The sequence below is a fragment of the Antechinus flavipes genome, chromosome 4 (assembly GCF_016432865.1).
Source record: "Antechinus flavipes isolate AdamAnt ecotype Samford, QLD, Australia chromosome 4, AdamAnt_v2, whole genome shotgun sequence".
Taxonomy (NCBI): domain Eukaryota; kingdom Metazoa; phylum Chordata; class Mammalia; order Dasyuromorphia; family Dasyuridae; genus Antechinus; species Antechinus flavipes.
The window spans coordinates 195759829-195780572 of NC_067401.1; the positions used below are offsets into that span (position 1 = coordinate 195759829).

The 20744-nt window shown below is 35.4% G+C and overlaps 1 protein-coding gene across 2 annotated transcripts in view; it reads right to left on the reverse strand.

Annotated features, from left to right (window-relative positions):
• Nucleotides 1-1764: 1764 nt before the first annotated feature.
• The window catches only part of STK38 (serine/threonine kinase 38), a 37515-nt gene continuing 18535 nt past the window's right edge, over nucleotides 1765-20744 (reverse strand). For both annotated transcript variants that reach the window (XM_051996655.1, XM_051996656.1), the window contains exons 6-14: nucleotides 19623-19746; nucleotides 16708-16862; nucleotides 14377-14479; nucleotides 12107-12168; nucleotides 8811-8928; nucleotides 7359-7482; nucleotides 6588-6683; nucleotides 4795-4889; nucleotides 1765-3866 (exon numbers count right to left, since the gene is read on the reverse strand). In XM_051996655.1, coding sequence (XP_051852615.1) covers nucleotides 3736-3866; nucleotides 4795-4889; nucleotides 6588-6683; nucleotides 7359-7482; nucleotides 8811-8928; nucleotides 12107-12168; nucleotides 14377-14479; nucleotides 16708-16862; nucleotides 19623-19746 — 1008 coding nt within the window. In that variant the 3' untranslated portion in view covers nucleotides 1765-3735. The remainder of the gene's footprint in view (nucleotides 3867-4794; nucleotides 4890-6587; nucleotides 6684-7358; nucleotides 7483-8810; nucleotides 8929-12106; nucleotides 12169-14376; nucleotides 14480-16707; nucleotides 16863-19622; nucleotides 19747-20744) is intronic.

A 20744-nucleotide genomic window follows, 5' to 3' on the forward strand; every position in this document is an offset into this window, starting at 1 on the left:
TATCTGCCTGGGGGCTATGTAGCACACAAACTCCTTCCCCACCCTTAATACTAGTGCTTTCTAGGCCTGGAAAGACTTACATGAACTGATGTTAAGTGAAGTGAGTAGAACCAAGAGAACATTGTACTTAACAAGGTCATACAATAACCAATTCTGATGCATGTGGCTCTTTTCAACAATGAAGTGATTCAGGCCAATGTCAATAGACTTGTGATGAAGAGAACTGTCTGCATCCAGAGAGAGAGAACTATGGGGACTAAGTGTGGACCACAACATAGTATTTTCACTTTTTGTAGTTTGCTTGCATTTTTTCTAATTTTTTTTTCCTTTTTCATCTGATTTTTCTTGTGCAATGTGATGTGGAAATATGTAGAAAAACTACACATTTAACATATATTGGATTATTTGCTGTCTAGGGAGAGGGTGGGAGGAAGGGAGGGAGAAAAAATTTGAAACACAAAGTTTTGAAAGGGTGAAAATTATTTATGAATATATTTTGAAAACAAAAAGGTTTTTTAAAAATAAAAATACTAGTGCTCTCTCTGTTGAAGGAACTTATCCTCTGTATATCTTGTTTGTGCATGTTGTCTTCCCCATTAGATGGTAAGTTCCTTGAGGGCAGGGATTAAATAAATGTTGAATGACACAAAGAAGGCATCAACGGGGGAGTGTGATGAAGTACATATGAGGTCCTTCCCAAAATGGTGGTCCTGGGGAGGAAGCCACAGATGAGAACCTCAAGGCAGAGACTAATAGCTATAAGGGCACGCCATTTTTTATCCTCCTTGGTACCAAGTCCATAGTAGGCATTTAAAAAACGTTTGTTGAATTTACTTCACCATATTGGGTAACATCTGACTATAATTAGAATTCATTCAGAAGCTTAAGTTTCCCAATCAGTATGTTTAGACAAACCAATATTTTAAGAAGACCTTGACAATTCATTAAGAGCAGGGTTTCTTCAAACTTTGGAAGGCCCAAGGATGGATTTCAAGTTGAAGGGGAAATGGTCTGTGAATCTGAATGGAAAATGAATTTTATCTGTAGTTTCACTCACCTTTAACTGAAATTGAACATTTCCTTCAGGTATGAATTTAAGTAATCAAACATTCTTCTGGGAAGAGGTCCATAGGCTTCACCAGACAGAACCCCTGGTCAAGAGGCAAGAATGATTTTCTTCCTAACTCTTTTTTGCTTCCTTTACCCTCTTACACTTTCCTGCTCTCCATACGAAGAGCTCTCAGGGCAAGACAAGTATCGGGACTCACAGATATTAGGTATGCCAAATGACATATAGATTTCTCCAGCACTGCTCTAATAGACCAGAAAACTCTCTTGTATAAACTACTTCTGCCAAGATCTCAAGACTAGCAAAATATGTCTGTATTTAAAGAAGAGAAGGGAGAGGGGCCAGTGGCTAACAGCACTCCTCACACTGATCCTGATGTGGTCACTGACATAAAAAATAGATTAGGAAACTATGTCAAATCTTCAGGAGGACAAGCCCATAACTTACAAGGAAGCGTATGAGCTGTTGTTGTTAGATAATTTTTACAGGTGTGTTCAACTCTTCATGACCTCATTTGAGGTTTTCTTGGCCAAGACACAAAAATACTGGAGTGGTTTGCTATTTCCCTCTCTAGCTCACTTTACAGATCATAATGGTGTAGGGGAATGTACGAAGTTTAAGAAAGTATCAATGTCCCGTAGCTTCCTTGACTAGCAGGTCAAATCTATTTAAAAATACACATGACAAATTCAAACTACAATTACCACACAATTTATTCAGAAGTTTTTAATGGTTAAAATGTGGATGTCTTCTCCCTAAACAAATCACAACCTCCCACCCCCTACTGTCCAAGCACACAGGATGCATACCCTGTATTTCTCTCTTCATTTACCACTCTGCTAAACAAGGTGGATCCAAGACATTACAGTGACTACTTTATAATACAAAGGACTACAAATGTACATGTTAAAATCCCTTTGAATCCCTTTCTGCTAAACAAGCTATTACTGAGCAACTAAGAAGCCTAGTGCCAAACATGTTTTCTCCATCTGGAGTTGAGACTTTCCTAATTTAATTTTTTCCTTTCAAACATTAAATCTGGAGCAGTTTCATTTGCTACCATTATTATATCTTGCTCCCCAAATACAACAGGGGCATTCCTTTTTGAGAATGGCTATATTGACACACTTTCCTTTTAAAACTGATCTAAACATAGCTTTAAGATGGACAGAAATGAGCCTCCCAACTATAGATCAGCCATGACCCTCTTGCACAGGCAAATTTACCAAACAGGTGCAAAATAATGCTTTAAGAATTATCAAAAGTTTAAAAAAAAATAATGCATTAATATGAAGCCTCCACAATTTTCTGATCAAGCAATATTCCTCTAGAGGTGGCAGCTGTAAAAGAGAAGGCACTTTGTGCTAATTTCAGGGTCTCTCATGGAGAGTACCCTATAGCAGATATGGATGAATGTGCTTATAGACATTACCCAGTGTCCTTTAGACACATTACATCCAATCCATGAGACCCTTTTTGAGGAAGGAAGGGACTCTTAGAAAGGCATCTGAAAAGAAAAACAATTTTCAATCATGGTACCAAAGTGAAAAGTCTACCTAAAGTTGGGAAAGGAGAAACACAGAGGAAGTGAGGAGAAACAGCAATAAACAAGGACAAAGGTATCTCTGCACCATTCCAATAAGCTGATTCCTTAACTTCCTTCCAGAAGGGTTGGAGGAGTCAGCATAAGCAGAGCAGCCAAGAGATGGCAATGGCTAGTGCACCATTCCCTTGCTGAGTCCCAGGGTGGCCCTTGTGAATCTGCAAGTCTTCCAGCTGGGCTGGGTTTTTTCAGGGAAAGTGGGTTCCTATTGGCAGCGTGACGAGATGAGTCAGTGAGCGGCTGGCCTGCCTGCCTGAGGGTTTTCACATACAGCAGTGAAGAGGAAGTAGGGGCTTATTTTTTTCCACATGATCCAGGACTCCTTGGCAATGCATAATGGCTTTTCTGGTTAGCTAGCGGACCCAACTGGGAGCCACTATTAACAACTCAAAAATGGAGTATGACTCTTTTAGTTCAGGGGGGCCAGGTGAATAATCGAGGCCTAAATGTATCTTTCTCCTAGTACCATAAGTAAAGTGCATCATCACAAATGGAAGCCACGAAGAAAAGTGAGAATACCATCAAAGATGGCAATTAGGGAGGGGTATCTAATGAGGCCTGGGAAAATATTACCATCACTTCACACAACAGAGAAGCCAGACTGTGTCCTCCATTTCATTATTGCTTGATTTCCTGGGAACTGCAGGGCTATTTAGCCACGATGGGAGGACAACCAGGAGGCCTGGCAAAGACACATCACAAAGACATGGGATTTGGTTGGGACTGGACAAGAATGAACTACAGGCTCAGTCATGTTGGATGACAGAATTTTCTTCACTCTAAAGAACTTCAGAGTACGTGTGAAACCGGCTCATCCTGCTTCTGAAGAAGCAAGACAGTTGTCTACAGCTGATACAGTAGAAATGTTTGGTTGGAGTCTTCAGATACCATAAAAGAAGAAAATCCACCTATCACATTTCAGAAGGTTCACTGTTCACCAGAATAGAGCAGGTTCTGTAAAACCTCTTGGAAGCTCACAGCCCTTACACATGAGTGAGAGAGAAGAAGGCCCCAGGGCTGTACACAGAACCATGTTCCCCAAATAGTCCCATTTCACTGCTGGCTATTTTCCTGCTTTCATATAGGAAGGTATTGCTCCTCGTGCTGTCAGGCCCTCAAAACGTTTGTAAGTGTAATTGATGAAGACCCAATCTTTGTTCTTGTAGTCCGTCTCTGGATGGTTACTTGTTGCCACTGGAACAAAACAGACACTGGGGTTGACTCATCTGCTGCCTAGATGCTCTATCCACTCTGAACAATGTTGTATCCTCAAGAACTTAAAAGTTTCTAAAGAGGAAACCTTACTTTGTGGCCCTGCAAGACACTACATTTGGCTCTCATTTAAATTTTTATACCTAAGAATCATCTCCTAAAAATGTCCCATGAAAGATAAAAGTCAGAAGGTTTTGCTTTTACTTTCTATCATTCCAATTAAGTTTTAAAGCTAAGCAGGCCTTGAGAGAGGGGCTAACTGAATTGTATTAATATGACAGTTTTATTCACTTCCTGTCACAAAAATAACAGGTTTTAAAGCTGGAAGATCATTTGTTTTAACCACTTGATTTTACAGATAAGGAAAAAGAGGCCCCAAAATCTGCAGATAGCAGAGTCAATCAATCTTCAAATCCTAGGCTTTACCTTCAGTCCAGTATTCCTTTTTCTAGAGCAGTAGCTATCAAATGCAAATAAAAATAGGGTTGCTAAACAGTATATAAGGATCCCTGTAGGTGCACAAAAACTTAGAAACCTGTATATTAACATTATCTATGTTCTGTTGTATTTTTACTTATTTTGTTAACTATTTCCCAACTAAATCTGGGAATTTTAGTCTGGTTGACTTTAATCTGGTTGAGTTGCTCAGGGATTTGGTTCAGTCATGTGCTTGACATCTCTGAACTAACCCACATCTTCATCCTTCCATATCCTTCAATGCATAAGTGCACCTAGGGGATAATGTAGCTTGATGCTGAAGGAAACAATACTTAGGAAGGATTAAAAGAACTTTAGCTTATGTATTTGCTCTATACCCTTATGGTTTGGTTATTATTATTCCAAATTTGGGTGAAAACTGTGGCAACTGTTGAGAAAAATAAACTAAAAGGAAAGTAGAGAGTGTTGGTACCTGTTGGCTTAAGAATATCAGATTCAGGAAATTCATCGAAGTTTGAGGTGTCATCAATGCTCCTTATCTCAATTGATATTGCAGCAGGCCTCTCCCTACCAAGAAAATATATATCAAGAATAATAAAATTAGTACAGTTATTCCTTCTACATTGCAATTTATTCCATCATGGTTTCAATATATTACAGGTCAGAATTAGAAATTAAATGAGAATTTTGGGATACTTTTATGGAAGCCACAGATGACATACATGATGACCAGAAATGACACAAAGCTTACAACCAAATCCTTACTCTAAATTTTACAATATGGTACTAGAAACACCCCCTAAAAGAAAAAAATAAAATTCAGAGTTTTTCCTCTGGTACAAAGAAAGGGCCAAAATTGTTTATGTAGATTTTCCAGATCATGGTTGATACTGTATTCCAAACCCTCACAATGTGGAAAGAGTATCTATAATTGTAGGGAACAATATTGATCAAAATAAGCTTCATTACTTTGATAAAAGTTCTCCAGGAGTTGCTTAAGTCTAAATAAGAACAATTATCTTGTCAACCTCAGGATTTGGACTAGGAAACCAAAGTCTGTTCACAACAAAGGCAACTCCTAATAGATGGCACGCACTTCTACTAGATCTGTGAAAGCTAATCAAGGAAGGGAAATGAAAGGGCTCCACCTAAGTAAAACAAACACGTGGATAACTCCTAATCTTTCATGATTATTAGGCAGGGCAAGAAGAGAAAGAGTAAATGAAAATCAAAACCACACTAGACATTTCAATTTCTGTCTCTTTTACTATCATCTAGAAAAAGATGAAAGGGGCAAATGTGCATTTAAACCTTGCTTCTCCCTCCTGTCCATCTTTTAGGTATGAGAAATCTAAAAAGACAACTATGGAAAGGAAAAGGAAAACCATAGATCTGGTTCATTTTCTTCTGAATCAAGAGCTGTTTGCAACAGAAAGAAATGCCTGGAGGACTGATTCTTGAATGCCACGGGGTAGAAGAAAGCCTGATTTTTTAATGTCTTATTCAATATCAAGTGTTCAATGCTGAACAGCCACTGAAGGCCTGAGCACCTCATTTTTTTTTTTTAAATAACTTTTTATTTACAAGTTATATGCATGGGTAATTTTACAGCATTGACAATTGCCAACCTTTTGTTCCAATTTTTCCCTCCTTCCCCCCACTCCCTCCCCTAGATGGCAGGATGACCAATACATGTTAAATATATTAAAGTATAAATTAAATACAAAATAAGTATACGTGTCCAAACCGTTATTTTTGAGCACCTCATTTTTCTGTAAACAGCACTCTATCCTTGCCCCAAATCATATATATATATATCTTGATTCCTTCTTTTCTCTTTCCTACTCCCTTTTTTTTCCCTTTTCCCCAAATATGTCTCAGGCCCAACAAATGCCTCATTTGTATCACTTGGCCCTAATCATAGACCTCAATTTTTAAATTCAATTTCTGAATAAGTTTAACATTTATTGAGCTTTATGTACTGAGTAATATAGAGATTACTTAGCTCTAAGTAAGAAAGATTATTTTCTGAGTCTGATTCTTTAATCTAGGAAATCAACAATCTACCCATCGTTACGCCTTTAAACATAATCATATAGGATACAGATATCAAGAATGGCAGATTTCCAGTTTTTGTAGGAATGTAAATCCAAAATTTTTCAGATAATCTCTCCAAGTACATATCTTGGCAATGGTATGAGTTAAATTTCCAAATGAGAACAAACTTTCTAAAAAGCCACATTGCATAGTTTTCAATTGTATTACCTGATATGTTCCCAGTCAACTCCTTCAAAAAAGGGATTACTCTTAATTTCTTCGACTCCAGGTGCTCCAATTCTATGTTCCCATTCACAACAGAATCTAAAAAATAAAGTTCATATGCATGAACTTTCTCTTCCATACATATTTGTGTATATTAGATATACATACATATACATATTTATATATGTAGGGGTATATGCATGCTAGTGCAAGTGAGTATGTGTATGCAGATGCACCCATGCATGCATACACCCAGACACGCGCACACATACACACACACCCAGGATGAATCAAATCTAAGACTTAATTGGTAGAAGGAACTCCCAATGAAAAAACTCTCCTACCGACCATAGTCTCATTCAGCCCTAGAACCAAATCATGGATCCATTTAATTCCAGTATATCTCTCCATTTAATAAATTATTAAATACTCTCTTAACAAAAAACAAACAAAGAAACAAACAAAAAAAACCCTCTCCTACCAAAGCAGATCAGCATCTGCTCTGCAACTTCTGGTCATAAAAAGAGTTGCAGGGTGAATTGCCTAAGATTACACATCCAGTACATATAAGAGACAAGACTTGAACCCAGATCTTCCCGAGTTAGAAAGTAATATTCTATCCACTATGCCATGATACCTTTATCAATTTTTTTTTGCCTTTATCATTAGAGATGATTTTTAAAATTTCCTTCTTTAAAAGAAAGAATCAAATGTTAAATTTGCAATTTGATTCTTAAGCACCAAAGACTCTGAAGAACTTTCTCTAATGAATACCTTAAAATAAGATCCTTGGCTTTCTCAGAGATTGGAACTTCTGGAGGAAAAGTCAGCGTTTCTTTCCAATTCATCACCTTCTTATAAGTTTCTTGAGGAGTCTCAGAACAAAAAGGAGGGTAACCTGGAATAAGAAAAAGAATATGAGGGTGTCTGTCCAAAGTTTGATATTTCCAAACTGGTTAATTATGATTATTTTCCTTAACTGCTAATAATCACAAACTTTAACTAAACTTAACAATGTATTTTGCTATGGCATAGAAGATTCCCACTGATGCTAAAAAAATCTGATCTATCACATTTTCTCAGAATTCCTGAACTAGTAGAGCTGTTGTTGCCCTCCTTGATGCAGCTAGGGAAAAGCCAATCAAAAATTTAGGGTGACGATCTTTCTTGTCCAACAAGATAACTGTACAAATATGTATACATATATTGTATTTAACATATACTTTAACATATTTAACATGTATGGGACTACCTGCCATCTAGGGGAGGGGGTGGAGGGAAGGAGGGGAAAAGCTGAAACAGAAGTTTTTGCAAGGGTCAGTGTTGAAAAATTACCCATGCATATGTTTTGTATATAAAAAAACTATTAAAAAACAAAAAAAACCCAAAACCTTAGGGTGACAAAAGACAGAAGGAAGCAATTAGCCCAGAAGAGAAAAGCTTAAACTACTGAGACAGAAATGAAACAATACTAAGAGGGTCATTCTTATATGGAAATAGAACACAGAACTTAAGTAGGTCTGGGAAGGAAATCCAGGGTTTAAGATGACCTTCATTTCTCAGTCTGAAGACTCCTGACGATGCATACACAGCACGTTCTTATCCACTACCTATTGTTCCTTCTCACTTTTACTCCATCTACATATATTCTCACCCAGATAACTACCTAGTCAAAGAAAGACACTATCATTCAAAAGCCCACACTTAGAAATGTTCATCTTTATCCAGGTGTATATGTTTGTGCATATATACATATATTCAACCTACGCCCAGAAAAGTATACAAATGTATAACCCTAAAGACATAATTAAAACTGGTGGGAAATATATATAGTAGTTTCATAGATGAAAATGAGATGAATAAATATAAAGATGAATGAAAGTAAAGGATAAGTGGAACTGTATCCACTAAATTCCTCCATAGAAAGCAAGTGCTTTATAAATTTAAGTGAATGAAAAGAATAGAGAAATAAAATGAATGAAAAAAGAGATTGAGAAATAATGTGAAGTCCAAAAGCAATCACTAAGAATAATCACATGAACAAGTGACTAGTTCCAGATTTGCCTCAATTTGAGAAATCAGTACGAGGAATTTTTACCATTGGAACCAAAAGGGATATATGCAAAAGGGACCCCTAAGATTTTCCTAAGAGACAACTGATTCTAAGGTCACTGGGGGAAATCTTTAGTCAGACAGAATCAGTTTCTCAGATAGTATGTAACTTACCAATGAGCATTTCATACATGATAACCCCAAGAGACCACCAATCACAGAGCTTATTGTATCCAGTTTGCATAAACACCTCAGGAGCAATGTAATCTGGAGTACCCACTGTGGAGAAGGCCTGAAACATTTACCAAAGGTCAGAGGAAAATGCAGAGGGTAAACATATCCATTGTCATCCTAACCTAAACAAAGGCCCTCAAGTGTCTTCATATCAAGTTTTTGATTTGCCCAATGAATTTTTTTAAACTTCATAGACATAGGTTTGTTACTGAGAGGGAAGTTTTTCCAAATAAGTCTAAAAACTGGTAATTTACTGACTCCTAAGGAATCTTGGTGATGATGAGAGAATATAGGAGAATGCAAAGATTAACTACTGGCTCTGGAGTTGGAGTATCTGGATTCAAATCTCATTTAGTGGTACTTGTGTGAGCTTGCAGCTTCCCTGACTTCCCTGGATCTCAGCTCCCATATTTCTAAATATGGTTGGAGGAGATGGTTTGGAGAGAGATGACTCTCTGTTGGAGCTTATGAAATTATTAGTTTCTTGTATTTAACAAAGTCAAAAGACTTAGCTTTGGGTAGTAACATTTATGTCTAAAAGTTTCATTTTAAGATATGACTGAGGTCCTCCTGTACTTATTTAAAAAACCTAAATGCTGTATTTAAAATGTTTTGTCCATATGAAAGGCATGTTTTCTAAATCCCAATTGGGAGGTACCAGTAAGCCACTAGAGAGCAAGGTATTAGTAAGAAGTATATTTGCATATTTAAGGGAAAAGTTGCTTTGTTTTGTTTAAAGTTCATCATAAAGTTTAGGCTTGATATTTACAGATTAAGTAAGGAAAGTAGATATTTGCAATGCCAACTGCAGATAAAAGAAACTAAAAATAGGTATCCTCTGTTTTAAAGAATAGATATGTTTCAACAAAGTTGACAGTAAATGAAATTCTATTTTCCCTAGTGACTTATGTTATATAATTAAAGTATTCCTCTAGAAAATAAAACCTTTTTATTAGACAACTGAATACTTTTGGTAAAGATGGTAACTAGACTTGTAGAATGTGGGATTACAGAACTGGTTAACACCAGGTCTATATTGGGAGATGTACTCACCACCTGAGAGTTCACTTTTCTTTAGGCTATGTCTCTAACTTTGAAATCTTCCCCCTCCATTATTTGATCAATCCTTCTTCCTCAGAACATGCTTGGCAATTTTTCTCATGCAAAGATTTGCTTCATCTTGACATTCACAATTTCCAAAATTTTATTATTTTTCTCTTGTTACTCATAATAGTTTTAGTTTGCCCTTTATTATAGCTATCTAAACCATATGTTATATGCTAGTCTGTATGTTAATTCATATCAAAGCTTCAGATTATATAAATCAAATGAGTTTCTCTGCTTGACCACTTTGACGTATTTTACAGAAATGAATTTACTGAGAACAATGGACATATATGTATTTGACTTTTGGAGTCACTTTGGGAACTTTCATTTTCATTCTTATTCATTCATCTCTTAAGTATATACTTTATATGTATGTGTGTATATATACATACATGCATACATATATATATCAGCAAGGATATTCACCTACTTCCATGTGGTTGAAAAGACACCCTGGGATGCTCATATTTTCAAGCACACACACATGAATGCATATATATGTGCGCGCACACACACACACACACACACACACACACTCTCCTCCCTTCCTTCCCTTCCACCCTCTCTGTCTCTGTCTGTCTCTTTCTCAGCTTGAGACAACTGGGGAAAATGATTGTGGAGTAAAGGAAGTTATTCTGCTGCTACTAGACTGTCTCTTGTTATACATTAAAGCTCATACCTAGCTTGTAGACTAACTGGATTTATTATGAAAGGTCAAAAGATAAAGTTCTTTGCCCTGATTTGAAAAGACTAGCAGGTGGCATGGCTTCAGCTCTAAAACAGGATATTATGAGGATCTTAGCCATCTGTTCTCTATTTCAACTGAGAAAAATGCCATGGCCCTAAATAACAGCATGAAGGATTTGGTTTACATGTTAAAAAAGATTTTTAAGTACTAAGAGTTGTCTAATACTGCAATAGGAAATTGCAAAATCTTTCTAGGCAAGCTAGAAGTGGCTCCGAGGCTATACTTCATGGATCTCAAAGGCTAATTTTAGTATTTATACTTAATGACTCAAACACTTAAACAAGTGCTTACTATATATAAAGGCCTCTGCAAGGGACTGAAAATAAAAAACTGAACAATATATTGTCCCTGCTTTCATGAAACTTAGATTAAACACATTTTTAAAATTAACACAGTGGAATAAAGTTGAATTTGGGGTCTTTAATTACAATGCTGTAAGAAACTATGACTGAAAAATATAAGCATAGAAGATTTATATGAAACAATACAAAGTAAAGCAAGCAGAATCAGGAAAAACAACATGGGCAACAATTCTAACAACATAAAACAACAAAACAAAAACTTAAGGCTGTGTAATTATAACAAGTTTGGCCTCAGGGAAGAGATGAGAAAATATCCTCAGCAAAGGTAATGAATGGACAGTGGGGAGGAGCCACTGTATGCAGACCATAACTTACATAGTCATGTTAAAGATAAGTGCTGGTTAATTTTGTTCAACTACTTTTTCTCTCTCACTCTTATTCTCCCTTTACAAGAGACTGGAAAGTCCATATATTTGGAAATGAAGGTGATATTAAAGCAAAAGACTATTTTTTAAAGAAAAGATCTTAAGAGGGGCTTCCTCATCTTGTTAGATGTAAAATAAACTTCCAGTTAATCTGTATTGTCTGTGTAGCAGACTTTATGGTAATAAAAAAAAGAACTTCTTTAGTACATTCTGCCTTTGACATTTATTCTCTTTAAACTCATAGCTGAATCACAATTAGACAGGAAGTTTAGCTATTTATTTATTAGAAATGCGTTTCAATTCAGTCCTTTCAAAGCAACTACTGAATTTCTTAAAGTGTGAGTGTTGGCCTTTATAAAATTTTGCTTTTGAAGATCAGATTTAACTTTAAAAGCCACTAGGCTAACATTTTTATTTTGGAGATAACTGAAACTGTGTAAAAGTAAATAACATCCCATACCGATTTCTAGCTCTCAATTAATTCTGAGCTGTGGAAAGAAGAGACAATCACAAACATCAAAGTTCCAAACATCTATAAATTATTTATCAAAATCCTTCTTGAATTTATTTTTCATTTTGAACACCAGCTCAAGTAAAGGAATTCCCAATGCTTGTTCAGCATTCATCAAATAATATTTCCCAAAGATTACTTACTAGCTGACGTCTATTTCTTTTCCAAGTTTCTGCTTTCCTTTTGGAATTCATGTTCTGGAAAGCTAGAGATAGGAAAAAATTAGCATGAATCAAGATTTTGAAAGCTTTATCTCATCCTTAGTTTTCAAATTCTTCAAGAGGTACTCTAAAGTTCTGCTAATTTGACTCACCTGTAACTAAACCCTAATCCTACTTTTTTTTTTTTGGTGGCAGACTATAAAATCAGGGTACTCTGAAAATCAAATTTTCTATATTCAGAATTTTCAATAATTCAGATACATAGAATGACAGATTATGAAAAGAAATAAACTCTATTCCAAGTCTTTATTTCTTAGAGATCACCTAGTCCAAGCCTCTCCTAGAAGCAAAAATCCCTTTTATAATATTCTGGACAAGAAGTCTTCTAACCTCTTCCTGAATTTGCCTTCTATGACCCATGCAAAAGTAGAGAACAAGAATATAAATAAATTGGTAAATTAGTGGGGAGGGGGGGAAACAGGTAACAGGTCTACAGATAATCTAACATTAATACCATCAAAGTTTCTGAACATAGGAGATTTCATGAGCATTCATTACTGTACTATAGTTCATATGGACTAAATAACCCTGCCATGTGATTTACACAGCTAAGCTGCATATAGAGTCACTAAATGAAAATGAAAAAAAAATTAAATAATTTTTCCCTTTTGAAAATTTTCAAAGTTTCATTTACAGGAAAGGAAGACCTAATTTAAATTATTTTTAAAAACAAACAAACCTAAACTAAGGATTATGAAATTAAAGATATATTAAAATCTATCTTCAGGAATTTAGGCTATAAAGCTTCAAAAGGGCAGGGACTGAGTCACCTAAATTTTGATCCCCTCAGCCAGTGCTCCGCACATAGTATGCATTTAATAAATATTTAATGAATAAAAGAGAAAGATCAAAGAGAAAAGCAAGTAAGAAATTAGGGAAGAGAAAGTAAGATTAAGAAAAAGAAATAAAACTTCTGGGTAAAGTTTACTTAAAACTTTTTTCCACTTAAGATTCATACAGGAATTTTAATTTGTCATCCATTTAACCTGCGAAACTCATTTAACTATGTCTGTCTCAATTTCCGCATGTGTAAAATAGGAATTATCACAATACTTACTTCCAAGGGTTGTTGTGAGGATTAAATGAGATATTAATTATAGACTACTTAGCACAGTGCCTGGAACATAATAAGCTCTATATAAATATTAACTATTTTTGTTGCTGTTTTGAGGATCAAATGAGATGATAATGCGAAAGTGCTTACTTTAGCACAGTGCTTGGCTCACCACTAAATGTATACTGGGAACTAGCTCAGTTCTACTGTTTTCTGTACTTTACTGTCAGGGACCGAAAGAACCCCAAGGTCATGCCCACATCATGATGAAGTATGGGAATAAACAAATTTTATTTTGTCATGCAAAAAACAATTTAGTGGCAAAAACAAATTTTAAAAAAGTAGCCTGCCTTTTACTTACTAGTACTGATTTATAACTCATTATTGTTATTTTATCTCAAACACAATCACATTTAAAAAAATAATAACAACTCAGAACCTCTATACCAGCCCTCCTTTACTAAATTAGTGAGGTTTTATTAAAAAGTATGAAGGGAACATATACACTCACTTGAGAAGTCTTTATTTTAAGTATTTATTTGATACCTGAGGAAAAGTATTTTGATAATAGCTAATCGCATGCTATCTCCCTCATTACCTTCTGAGCTCCTTGAAAGAAAGAACTTTTTGCCTTCCTTTATAATATTGCTTATTGATTTGACTTGATCAAGATAAAATGCTTACAGCTTGAACTGAACAATGCTTGGTAATGCTAGGAGCCAATGACCTGATTTTTCCCCTCTTGCTTTTTGCCCATGATCATCCCCAGTCTTCTGAAAAATGTATAGGCAAAGGCACTTCTTATGGATCCACTTGTCTTGTACATTCATAGGTTAGGGAACTAAGGCTGGAATGGCCCAAAGGTCACCTTACCTTCTCACTTTGCAGTAACACTGAATTACTCTGATATTGGGAGTATCAGAGACAAGAGTTTATAACCCCACATTCACACAACAGGTCATCTATGTCAAATTGCTTTCCAGAATCTAAAAACAGCATAATTTGAACCTGAGGGAAAAAAATGCTTCTCTTTCATGAGTACACCTACACCAAGATAAGACAATGAATCTGACTTTCTCAACTTAACCACTTTATGTTACTACTTGTGAGCAATTCTTTTGAGGTTTTAGAAACTTACTGAAGTCACTGGGAAGACTGTGATTCAAATTCCTATAAAATTCTGTCCTATGAGCTTTCTTTAGTCCTGTGCAGAGGCCAAAGTCAGAAAGCTTCACATGACCCTAGGGAGAAAACAACAAGGCAAATAAAGACCAGAAATAATAGAGAAAACAACAGAAAATGACCTGTACCTGTAGTGCCCGTTACATTGAAGTGAATGGGTAATGATTTTTAAAAAATGAATCTACTTTCTGAAGAATTCTGCATCTCTTTCAAGGTAGCTTTATACTCAAATGGAACTAACTTCCCAGGGCACAAAGCCAGAAAAGCTTGTCTGGTTAATTGAGGAGCCATGATCATCTGGGGCAAGCTATCAAAGCTATGGAATTGGGTCTACACTTTCACAAAAAATAGCTTGGCATGTCTGAATGTGATGAGGTAATAACAGATAAAATAGATCATTTCTGGGGCAAGTTTTTGATCTAACATCTTTGTTTCCCTTTTTCTTTCTTCTTAAGAATGGTAAATTATCTTGTTCTATAGGTGAAGGAAAAGAATCCAATTTAAAAGTGTCAAAGTAGTAGGAACTGCAGCTCTCTGGGATGAAAATGAGTTTCCAAAAGCAGCAGAGTGGATCCTTTAAAGGTCATCCACAACAGAGAAGTCCTTTAAATTAGTCCCCCCAGAACATACTTTCCAACCTTAAATTGCAGGAAAGTCTATAGTTGTGAGTAAATGTAAAATTCAGCATGAAAGAATACATTTCCACAGCAAGTTAAATATATAAATTAAATGTTAAAATGCAGAACTTTACCACATTACAGCTTTATTACATTATTTGATCCTACAACTTGATTTCTGAGGTAAACATTAAAAACCTAGACTTTTTGTTGATATCCAAGCCACTGGTATACAAGATAAAGGCAAGATTTGCATCTTATAAACTTTCTTTCTCCCATTTAACCTCTTCATTATTTTGGCTTCAATTATCTTGCTTCCAGAAAATCTTTTCTAGAAAACAGAGCCTAGCTCTAGAGAATCTTTGAGCCCCAAAGCATAGCAGCCTGGTTTGAAATGGACTAAGAGAAAGCACTGTCAGATAAAAAACTCATAAAAATTCATTCAGTTAAATATGGATTTCACAGAATCAAAGAATGTCAGAGCTGAAATGGATTTTAGAAATTATTTAAAAGATGAAGGAAACTCAAGAAACTGAGGCCCAGAAAAGCATCCATGCAATTAAAGGCAGAATTGGAAATAGAATACCACAGGCAATGTTTCCACAGTGTCCAAAAAACAAACAAACAAAACCCACTATTTTTCCTCAGAATATTGCTTTCAAATAATTAAGTATAAGTTTTGTTTATTTCAGAAGCCTAAGATCTATAAAACACACATACACGTTCCCACATAATAAAATTAAGCATTCAGATAAACGACCTAGACAACGAGCTTATGTCAAGCAAATTGATATTCTATCATTCAGCAGTGTTTTCAATGTGTCAGGACATGCCAAACACTATAACAGTAAAATCTTAAGATCTCTGGAATCTTTAGAAAATGAATTATTTTTGATAGCCAAATTTTCCAAGAAGCTGGAAAACATTAGCTTTTTTTAGCCTAATAAGAATTAAAGTGTTATGTAACCAAAACTTTTTATCATGAACCTCACTTCTGCATCTAAAACTGCATATTAATATAATTTAATAATATCTTGATGACTCTTGGTCATCATTAGAAATATTAAATTCATTTTAACAAATTGTAATTCAGTCATACCTCCAGAAGCTGCTGACATTTGTCTCTACACAAGATAGTTTCAGACCGTTCTGTGAGTTCTTGGATAGACTTTTTATGGTTTCTTTCTCTATTGCTGGCAAGCTTCTAGTTGCCACTTTTCATTGTTATCTGTATGTTTTTGTGTCAGTCCTCCTTTTATATTTGTTTCTTCACAAATGCTATGCATTCTGAAGATCATAAAACTAAGTTTATTAGAGCCGGACATGGCTTAAGACTAAACAAGGTATTTGTGAGTGTCTGAAGCTTTTGCTATGAATTAAAGATGTACATGGATTTTCAGGCACAGGCTTTGTAACATCTGCTTTTAAGATTTATTTCCTGTCTTGACTGTGGCTCTGAATAAGTGAAATGTTATTAAACAGTTAATAATAATACCTAATCAGCATAATAATATCATCTTTTGGACCTTTCATAATTTGCCAAAATCAGAAATGGCCTTTTATCCTTCAAAACTATATTCAAACTAGGTCCTTCAACCGGTTGCTTTATCCTATTTACTACAAGTAGGATTGGTGTTAAAACACAGATCATTTATATTATTCTTCCATACCTTGCTATCCAAAAGGAGGTTATCTGGTTTGATGTCTCTATGAATAAATCCAAGTTGATGAATTGAGTCTATTGCCAACACTGTTTCTGCTATGTAGAACTGAGTCTCCTCTTCAGTCAGAGTATCTTTTTTCATCAATAAGGTCATCATGTCACCTAGAAAAAGACAAACCACACACAAAAACAACAAAAAATGAATAAGACCTGGTTATCTGACTTTTGCTCCTGCTACTTCTAATGAAAGGAGCCCCAGACGTGGAGCTAGGAAATCAGGGGTCAAATCTTGGTTTAGCTTCATACTAAGCTCTATGAGTTTGAGCAAAGCACTCATCTCTTTGAACATCAGTTTCCTCATCTGCAAAATGGGAGCGATAAAACCTCCCCACCTCAGAGTTATTGTGGGGCTCAAATTGCAGAAGATAGGCAACATGCTGAGTTAACCAGAAAATGTTACATAAATTTGAACAGCTGGCCATTCTGTTCTATGGTCACACAGTTGAAATAACAAGTACTTTTCTGTGTTCTGAAATTCATTTGCACTCCAAGCTTAGGATGGAAATGTAAGTATTGCTTAAAAGATTTAAAGAAAAAAAGATACCACTCCAAAATGCAAAATGGCTTTTGCCATTAAATTAACTAAATTTGTTTATAGAGCTGGGATTCTGATTTAGAATACCAAAGGAATTTCTTATGACTTTAATGAGATGTTAAGAGTTGTTAAATGTGTGTCATGTTTATTGTAAGGGGTCTTGTGTGTAGTTTTCTGTATAAGGGTCCAGAGCAGAATTATCTACTCTGTTTTAATTTGTCTGTTCTAATGGTCACAATTCTATTCCTCTCTTTTTAAACACACATACATATATATAACATTAAACAGTACTTTCACAAAGGTTATAAACATGTGTGCTATTAGGCAAATATGTGAATAGTCTTCATTTTTAAGGATGTTCCCTGAATTTTTGTTCACAACTCTGAATTGGGACACCAAACAAAAAACACAAAGTTGGCACTCACATAAATGTTAGTTGACAAAATTAAAAATGAATGATAATAATAGTAAACTACATACTGGGATCTTAAAAAAAATTTGGTTCCATAGACACATATTTAATTGTCAGATTTACTAATTTTCAGTTTCATAAAAAGCCATATTAAAGGTGAATAAAGTTACACTGTCTACAATATTATGAAAACAATATAAAAAATTTTACCAGTCAAAAGTTAATTTCCTTTAAGTTTCTGTGAAGTCAAAGTTTTGTTATTTCTTTTTTTTTTTACTAGCAAAAGGGCAAATAGGAAATTCCAACCCCAAATCAGGAGTAAAAACAGAGCAAAAATTAGGAAAATATGCACAGAAAGTACATTTAAAGCTAAGAGTAAGAGATGAAATACACATACAGAATTTATATGTGATTATAGCAAAAGAGGCAATAATCAAGAGGAAAAAAACCTTGGATTTGAATTCAGTACCATGCTATTTTCTATATTTTATCTCACCCACAATTTAGAAGGAGAGGAAAATTACTTGTGGAGCAAAAAAGATTAAAAACGATTATTAAATGATCCAAGTCCTTACTTTTTTTTTTGATCAGATCTTGAAAAATCTGATCTCCCCAATCAATGCTGTGAGCTGCCCATATGGCAAGTGACATTCCCTCAAACACATTTAGGCATACTTCAGCAACATGGCCTTGGCATCACTGAGGAGTGAAGCTAACCACACTCAAACACATTCAGGTGATCAGGGGACTCAAGCAGAGGACTCGGCACATACAGCCCAAATCCACTTAGACAATGCCAGATGCAGAGTCCAAAGAATGTGAAGAAAGCTATGGGGAGGGGAGAAGGAAGAACACAAGGGAACTGAGGACATGAGACTGAAGAGAGTAGAAAGAGCAGAACTGTGGGCAGGTGAAGAAGAGTTAAAACCAAGATCGAGTGCCAATGATTGCTGGACCTCTTTAAATTCCTAAGCATCATATCAAAAAAAAATTTTTTTGGCAAGGCACTTGGGGTTGAGTGACCAGTCCAGTGTCATGTCACATGACTAATAAATATCAAGTGCCTGAGGTCGAAGTTGAACTCAAGTGCCCCTGACTCCAGGGCTGAGGCTTTATCCACTGTACCATCTGATCCACTCACACTAGATTTGTAAAATGTCTCTATCTTACTATGTGCCAATCTACTTTCTTAATTTTCATAGACAGTTACTAAAATACAAACAATAACAAGACGGAAATCGCATATAATGGAAATTATAACAATAAAAAGTATTGTTAGCAAATATTGCTTTTATTTTGCTCTAGGAAACAAAAATGCTATTTTCTTTTCCCCAAGAAAACCTGCTGAAAGCTCATCTGCCCACTGGGGAGTAACTCATGTTCATGAAAACAGATGGTATCAGTCTACAATCACTGAGGTTTACTTCTGATTTGTCTGGAAGATGCACATGCTGGCTAAAATAAAGTTTGGTGCTAATGAATATGTAAACTTCTAGCTATCAGTCTGGATAGTCATTAATTAGGTTTTTAAAAAGTGTTAATTCAAATAATTGTGTAGCATTGGCACTGTTACTTGGGGACTTATAAAATGATTCTCACTGGCAGGAAATCATATAGAAAGGGGTCCCCAGTAAACACCTATTTAAAAAAAATGGAATATCCATCTGAAATCATCAGAATGGATGAGAAAGAGACTTTTGTGACACTAAGATTATAGATAGCAACTCAACCCAACTGGACAGGTTAGTGTCCTCCTTTATAAACCTAAAAAAAAAAAAAAAAAAAAAAAAAAGAAAAGATACAGAGAGTACCTTTAGTGAGCACAATGAGAAGTAGGAAGGAGGGTTAATTGGTGAGAGAGAAAACAGCCACAGAACAAAAAGGAAAAATGACCTTTTCATCATCAAGTAATTACCTCCAGGCAGGAACTCCATGATTAGGTAGAGGTTTAGCTTATCCTGAAAACTATAGAACATTTTCACAACCCACAAACTGTCTGCCTCCACTAGAATGTCACGCTCCGCACGAATGTGGCCAACCTGGAGGTATATGCATTTGATTAATGACAAGCCTTGCTCTGCTTTATTAGATGCATTTTTGTTCAAACAATTCAAGCACCTGAAGATTCAGTTGTGAAATGATGCAAGAGGGAATGGACTTCTGCTGAAAGCAGTCAAACCTCCCAACCCCCAGTTGGAAACATTAAGACACCGACTTGAAGGTCCTTCAGTGATGACGGCTTGATGAATGAAAAGGAGGGGAAAAAAAACAATAGCCATACAGGTAGTTTTTAAGCAAATCACAATTCACAAAAGAATCCATTGCTCTAATAAGAACTTTTCAGTTAGAATTGCCCATAACTGCCATTACTTTTCCCAGGGACTCTTCTTCCAAAACAATCCTTAGCAATGGGAATAAGACTGGGGCTCTTTGGATAACTTCCAATTCAGGGTAAAGAAATGGAATGAGAAACTTCCTCCTTAAAAATATGACTGTGAATCAGCACTTTATGAGTCTTCAAGTATTAGTGCTTGACTAGTTTGAGTCTACATTTACAGAAGGGACTCAACAAATGATGACTGAACTCAAGTGAAAGATCTGAGTTAGGCCCAGAGCCAATGTCTACATTCCAGCTTAGAACATTTGTCTTTTAATCTCAACATACTATCTTTGAAAGCTTAAGTTTCAAAATGTGTTCCTTGATAGAAATGTGATATTTGGGACAGAGTACCTTAGAGGACCACAGTAAAAAACATGGAAAAATTCAAAACAGATAAAGGAAAGCTTGGACAAGGAAAAACTTTATTTTCTTAATTTTCCTTTTTCTTGTCTTTTACACTTTTAAATATGTCAAATTTGTTAATTTATGAGCAAAATGGACATGTATTTCTGTATTCCCAAACTAACAAAGTTATCTTAAAAACATGTCAAGTACATATACTTTCATTTTTAGCTTTTCTTCCCCCTTTTCTCAAGTTTCAAAAATGTGAAATACCTACTCCTTAACTAGGAAAGATAGAGAGATGGAGAATGAAAA